The 7,158-nt window shown below is 32.8% G+C and overlaps 1 protein-coding gene across 1 annotated transcript; it reads left to right on the forward strand.

The window, feature by feature from the left end:
- The first annotated feature begins 589 nt into the window (after positions 1–589).
- On the forward strand, positions 590–6,344 carry LOC125836482 (protein NUCLEAR FUSION DEFECTIVE 4-like). The gene is made up of 3 exons (XM_049515655.1): positions 590–928; positions 4,898–5,769; positions 5,840–6,344. Exons 1-3 carry the CDS (start codon positions 590–592, stop codon positions 6,342–6,344), a joined length of 1,716 nt encoding a protein of 571 aa, XP_049371612.1.
- Positions 6,345–7,158: the final 814 nt, after the last annotated feature.

The following is a 7,158-nucleotide window of genomic DNA, read 5'->3' on the forward strand; positions in this document are numbered from 1 at the left end:
TTTAAATACATTTTGAATTCAAACGAACTTCAACTTTTCAACTTTATCATCAAATTATGTATTTTTTTTACGTGAAATTGAAAGATTTAAAATAATTTATAATTCAAAAAACAAAACAAAAATTTAAAGCAATTTAAAAATAATTAAAATTAAATATTGTTTCTAAAACAAATATGAAAACAGTTTTAATACATACACGTGTATTAGTTTTAGAAAAAGTAGAAATATAAATTAAAAATAATTGATTTAAAAAATTTAGATTGTGTTTATCTTTTACAGAAACCGCAAGATAGTGAGTTACTATTTAAAAGAGTTCTAATTTCTCTCTATTACTTTATTAATTTAAAATACAATTTTCCAAAACAAAACAACATTTGTTTTAGATTGCGGTCAAGTTTGTGTATTCATTATATTAATTATAATGTCTTATTATTATTATTATTATATATTACTAAGTATTCTTATTACATTTTAAATCAGGCATATATACTAGTAATACTATATAGTACCCCACACCCCACCCCACCCCACGCTACTTCATTCATTCATAAACAAAAATTGAAGCTCTGAATTGGCTCGATCAGATTCTATGACGATTTATCTGAAAGAAAGATTTGGCTATTTTTTGAATAACAGATGGCTCGTGTTCGTTGCTGCAATGTGGATTCAAATTTGTGCGGGGATTGTATTCCTATTCGGCAGTATTTCTCCAGTAATTAAAATCTCTCTGAATTACAATCAGAAACAGATTGCTCGATTGATTGTGGCAAAAGATTTGGGTTATAGTCTTGGATTTTTAGCTGCTACTTTGTGTGAAATTTTTCCCTTATGGGCTGCACTTCTTGTTGGTGCTATCCAGAATTTTATTGGATATGGTGGGATTTGGCTTATTGTTACTCGAAGAACTGCACCTTTGCCATTATGGGCTGTGAGAAGACTACCCTTCTTCATTAAGTTTTTGATCGAAAAATGTTTTTTAACTATCAAAAAAAATTAAAATATTTTTTTACAAAACTTAAAATATAAAAAATGATTTTTCTTAATTGAAGCCTGAAAATAAGTTTTACAAGTGATTCAATTGACTGTGTTCTTCTCTAACTTATAACACATCTCATCTTCATCTCAATTGTGCACTTCTTTGACTTAAAATACTGAATACAAAAAAATAAGTAAAAAACGTATTTATCATCTCGGATTTTTTTTTCTTTTCTTTGCTTATCTACCGAATTTAAAGATTTCAAAAAATATTTTCCTAGAATTTTTTTCTTTTGATAGAAAATATTTTCCTCCGTACTGAACGCACCTCTGTCTTTATTATGAGTTTTCCTTTGAAACGAGGCTCTTGCTGTCCACTCATTTCATTTGTATCTTTTTGCTATCGTTGGACGTTGAAAAGTTTCCATTTTTTTTTATAATTGAAGTCAATTTCGTTTTATCTTGTATGATATGCATTAAAATAATAGGATTGTCACGAAATCATTTTTTTTTTTGCTTTGTCAAACACAAAAACTAATTTTCAAAAAGTTTGGTGTGGAACTCTTGATATCTCAACATGCTTGAGCTCAATTTAGAGGCAGAATCAAGGTTAAGAGTTTGAGGGTTCTAAATCAATTTTGTTTGGGGGTTCAAATGTTAATATATATATATATATATATATATATATATATTTATTTAATTTTCTAATACAAATATAGAATCTGTAAAAAAGCTAATGGGTTCGTTCAAACCCATGAACTCCGTCTAGCTCCGCTTCTCAAATGGCCTCAAAGTCGAAGAACATGTTTCTGTCCAGGGCAGATTCAAAGTTTTAGCTACGGGTTAACAAAACTAATAACTTTTTGCTAATACTTGTATATTAAAAAATTGACTAATATTTTATAAATATTTAACTGTAAATCCAAATAAATATGAGGTTATTATAAAAATCTATAAATTTCAAATTTTGAATCCATTTTTTTTTTCTTTTTCTGCATTCAATAATTGTTCTTTTCTTTTTTTCTAGTCTGACATTTCTATTTTGAGGAAGTATTTAGTGTAAAAACGAAGTTGCCCGTAAATCGTAACAGTAAATGTTAGACAAGCATTTGTGCCATTTAATGTGAGATTAAGGGTGTGTTTGGTATGAAGGAAAATGTTTTCCATGGAAAATGTTTTCCTGGAAAACAAGTTGATTTTTGACTTATTTTCTCATGTTTGGTTGGGAAGTAGAAAATATTTTATGGAAAAGATTTTTAGTGTTTGATTTATAAATGAAAAATATTTTTGAGAAATATCTTTTATGTTTACTAGAGTAGAAAATAATTTTTGAAATTGAAAATAGATTTTACAAACAAACTTAAATTTTTTTTTGGGGGGTGGGGGTGGTAGGGGGTGGGTGAAGGGGGGGGGGGGGGTCGAGGGTAGGGGTGAAAAATTGAAATTTTGAAGTTGAAAATATTTTTGAAAAACAAACTTAAAATTATTTTTTGGGGTGGGGGGGGGGGCTGGTAGGGGGGTGGGTGGGTGGGGGTCGAGGGTAGGGGTGAAAAAATGAAAATTTGAAATTCAAAATATATTTTAAAAACAAACTTGAAATTTTTAATTTTTTTTGGGGAGGGGAGGTAGGGGGCTGGTAGGGGATGGGTGGGTGAGGGTCGAGGGTAGGGGTGAAAAAATGAAATTTTGAAATTGAAAATATTTTTTAAAAACAAACTTGAAATTTTTTATTTTTTTTTGGGGAGGGGGGGTGGGTGGGTGGGGGTTCTAGGGGTGAAAAAATGAAATTTTGAAATTAAAAATATTTTTTAAAAACAAACTTAAATTTTTTGTGGGGGTGGGTGGGTGGGGGGGCTGGGTAGGAGGTGGGTGGAGGGGTCAAGGTTAAGATGAAAAATTGAAATTTTGAAGTTGAGAATATTTTTTAAAAATAAACTTAATTTTTTTTTTGAGGGGGGGGGGGGGTTAGGGGTGCGTGAGTGGGGGGCTGGGTAGGAGGTGGGTGGGGGGTCGAGGGTAGGGTGAAAAAATGAAATTTTGAATTTGTAAATATTTTTTAAAAACAAACTCAATTTTTTTTTGGGGAGTGGGTGATCGAGGATCGGGATGAAAAAATAAAAATTTGAAGTTGAAAATATTTTTTAAAAACCGACTTAATTTTTTTCTTTTTGAAGGGGGTTGGGGGCTAATAGGGGGGGGGGGGGTTGATGGGGGGAGCAAGGGTGGTGGGTAAAAAAATAAAATATTGAAATTAGAAATATCTTTTAAAAACAATTTTTAATATTTTTTTTGGGGGGGGTGGGGGTAGGGGTGAGGGTGGGGTAAAAAAAATTGAATTTAAAAACAAGCTTTAAAATTTATTTATTTATTTTGGGTTGGGGGGGGGGGGGGGTTGGTTGGGGGTGGTTTGAGGGTAGGGACAAAATAAATTGATTTTTTCAACAAAAAAATAATTGTAATTTGAAGTTGGAAGATAATTTTGGAAAATGTTTTCCCTAAGTTTAGAAGAGAAGTCATTTTCCTTAAATTTGAGAAAAATGAGTTGATTTGGAAAACATTTTCCAAAACATTTAGCCCAACTAAACATAAGAAAATTGGAAAACATTTTCCGGAAAATGTTTTCCTTCATACCAAACACACCCTAAGTGATCGTGTCCAAGTTGATACCTTGCATGCTAAGTGCTATTTAAATTGCATCCGTATCTCCTCATTTTAGGAAAATATATACATAGAAAACTATTTATGTTTTATTTTTGGGATAAGGGTCTGAAAAATATCTTAACTTTGGTCGAATTTGCTATTGCGATACTAAACTTTCATGAGGACCTATTACCTCCCTAAACTATTTAATACTGTATTTTTTAAATAGTCTAGGGAGGTAATAAGTCCTCATGAAAGTTTAGTATCGCAATAGCAAATTCGACCAAAGTTGAGGTATTTTTCAGACCCTTATCCCTTTATGCAAAGAACTCATATCGACAATAACTCTGCTCGCTTAGAGTTGAGGCATAGTACCAAAGTTTGCACTTGGATATTGATATAATCAATTGTCATTCTGCTTCTCTCAGATGGCTGGTCATGTTAGGATTGAAAATAGTTAGGTTTTATGCAGAGGTGAATCTAGGATTTGAAGACTTCAGATGCATCAAATATGATCTCTAAGCAAAACTTAAAATAAACATAATGAATTAGCACTTTAGTCAGATTCGAACCCTAGTCAAACAGGTAGTTCCTATGCCTTTTACCACCAGCACAAGAACACTCATATGTTTCGAACGAGTGCGTTGTTAATTATATCCTAGTTTCTGTCAGTTTCTCAAGATAGGTATATAAATACACACATGATTTTTTCCGAAGTTAAAGAGTGCACTTGCTCCCCCACTTAATAAGGTAGGTCCGCCTCTGGTTTCATGCAAAAGCTATAAAAGCAAACCTCGAAACACCATGAGTAAGAAGACAAACAAGAAACATATCATAAAACACAAAGAATTAACGTGGTTCGGTCAATCGATCCACATCTATAAAAAAAAAAAAGAGCAATCCACTATATAAATATGAGATACAAGGAGGTTTACACAAGTGATAACTATCACTTGTATCCCACAGATTCTCCCCCTTAACCATAAATCTCAAAGTCCGACTACATTGAGAATGCTAATTAAATTAAAAGGAACAAGCCTCTATTTATAGAGTCCTAAACCTTTTCCTACAAGAAAAAGAACAGTAAATTCCAAACCTTTCCCTACAAGAAAAACCCATTGATCTCACTCCTCAGTCCCTATTTTGCTGACCATCATAATGAATTATGTTTTATCCATGACATAAATTGGGCATAACGTATTAGTGTCTACTAGAGTGCAAAATTGTCACACATTTTGTTTTTGCCCTAACAGCATACTTAAGTTTAACTATTTTTCTGCAGATGTGCATTCTTATATTTGTAGGAACAAATGGTGAAACCTACTTCAACACAGCAGCTTTAGTCTCTTGTGTGGGAAATTTCCCGAAAAGTCGTGGTCCTGTAGTTGGGATTCTTAAGGGATTTGCTGGGTTAGGTGGTGCTATTTTAACTCAGATATATGCAGTAATCCATTCCCCGGATCACGCTTCACTTATATTTATGATTGCCGTTGCACCAGCAATGGTGATTATAGCTCTCATGTTTATAATCAGGCCTATTGGAGGCCATAGACAAGTTAGGCCTTCTGATGGTTTAAGTTTTTCATTTGTTTACAGTATATGCCTCCTTTTAGCTTCTTACTTAATGGGAGTTATGCTTGTTGAAGACTTTATTGATGTTAGCCAAAATGTTATTATAATCTTCACAGTTATTCTATTTGTTATCTTGATAATTCCTATTGTGATCCCTATCTATTTGAGTTTCACTCAAGAGCCAATAGTAGTACAAGAAGAAGAGGCACTTCTATCTCAGTCAGGTGATCAGGGTCCTGGCAGATCAGAACACGGCGATGGTCAAGAAATTATATCATGTGAGGCTGAAGAGGAGAAGCCGAAGGGAGTAGACTTGCTTCCTGCTTTAGAAAAGCAAAAAAGACGAGGTCCTTGTATGGGAGAGGACTTTACTTTAGTCCAGGCTTTAATAAAAGCAGATTTCTGGCTTATGTTTTTCTCATTGCTTTTTGGTTCTGGATCTAGTTTGACTGTCATTGATAACTTGGGACAGATGAGCCAATCTTTTGGATACGATAACACACATGTATTTGTTTCCATGATTAGCAGATGGAATTTCCTTAGACGTATTGGCAGTGGATACTTTTCTGAGATAATCGTCAGGTATGAACTTATCTTTACATGAATATTCAAATTAAATCTCATTAGTTTCTCATATGACATTGTCAAACAGGGATAATGCATATCCAAGGCATGCAGCGTTGGCTATTGCTCAAGTCGTGATGGCCTTTGGTCATTTCTTCTTTGCTATGGGTTGGCCTGGAGCTATGTATATTGGTACTCTTTTGGTTGGACTTGGTCATGGAACTCATTGGGCGGTTGTGCCAGCCGCTGCTTCTGAATTGTTTGGGTTAAAGAATTTTGGGTGTGTGTACAATTTCCTCACTATTTCCACACCAATTGGTTCATTAGTATTCTCAGGTCTTATTGCTAGTAGTATTTATGACATGGAAGCTGAAAAGCAAGCTCAACAACCCCATGAAGGACGCTTGATGGCATCGGTTTTGACAAGATTTTTGAACATGGATGAACCTCTAAAGTGTGAAGGTACCATTTGTTTCTTCTTGACTTCCTTGATATTGTCAGGACTCTGCATTATTGCAGCTGTTCTAAGCATGATTCTGGTGTACCGAACAAAGACTCTGTACGCTAATCTGTATGGAAGATCTCGTATGTAATGTATCCTCGACGGATAGAAATATAAGGACATCTTCTGTCAATTCATATTTCCAAGGAGTGGATGTTTAATAGGGTGAGGTAGAATTTTAAAAAAATAAATAAAATAATACAATATTTTGAAGGAATGAATGGATAACCCTTCTTTTTTTGGGGGGAGGGGGGAGGAGCGCGATATGGGTAGGAGGTGGTGGAGTGGGGTAAGAAAAATTTAAAATTTTATTTTAAAAAAAAATATTTTTTTGGGGATAGTAATACTTTAATCTTTAATATTTAATTAATACTAGTAGTTTATTATTTAATTTTTGTGAAGGTGAAATATATCTATTCATGTGGAATGTTCAAGTTTTTTTTCAAATAAAAGGGAGAGTGTATTACACATACCACAGAGGTGTGTTTCTCAAACTAATAAGTGATAGTTTATGTATAAAATTCACACCCTCAATAGTTTAGTCTAGGTATGAAAGTCAAACTAAAATGACTTTAAAGTTAAAAAAAAAAAGCTTAAAATGACTTTAAAAAATCAAAAATCAAAAATAGGTCTCTGCCTACTTTTAGTTTTTGATTTAAAAGTCATTTCAATTTGACTTTTTATTTAACTTAAAAATAATTTTTTAATTTAATTCAAACATGCTCTAAATAAATAAATAAAAAACATTAGTAATGCATGTATTAGTTATGCTTTCGTTGATTATACATAAATTATTTTTATGTATTGTTTGGTTTGATGGATAAAAAATAGCATGTATTGCATAAAAAAAATTATTTATAAAGATACCCTCCCTCCATTTTCATGGTGGAAAAAATATAAAAAGG

This window comes from Solanum verrucosum, unplaced genomic scaffold (assembly GCF_900185275.1).
Source record: "Solanum verrucosum unplaced genomic scaffold, falcon-dt-bn FXZP01000278.1, whole genome shotgun sequence".
Classification (NCBI taxonomy): Eukaryota; Viridiplantae; Streptophyta; class Magnoliopsida; order Solanales; family Solanaceae; genus Solanum; species Solanum verrucosum.

Bases quoted from the DNA above. Each gene is read 5' to 3' on its own strand.
- LOC125836482 (XM_049515655.1), top strand. From the start codon at position 590: ATGACGATTTATCTGAAAGAAAGATTTGGCTATTTTTTGAATAACAGA. The intron at 929-4,897 runs GTGAGAAGACTA...ATTTTTCTGCAG, and splicing joins CACCTTTGCCATTATGGGCT to ATGTGCATTCTTATATTTGT. The intron at 5,770-5,839 runs GTATGAACTTAT...ATTGTCAAACAG, and splicing joins TTTTCTGAGATAATCGTCAG to GGATAATGCATATCCAAGGC.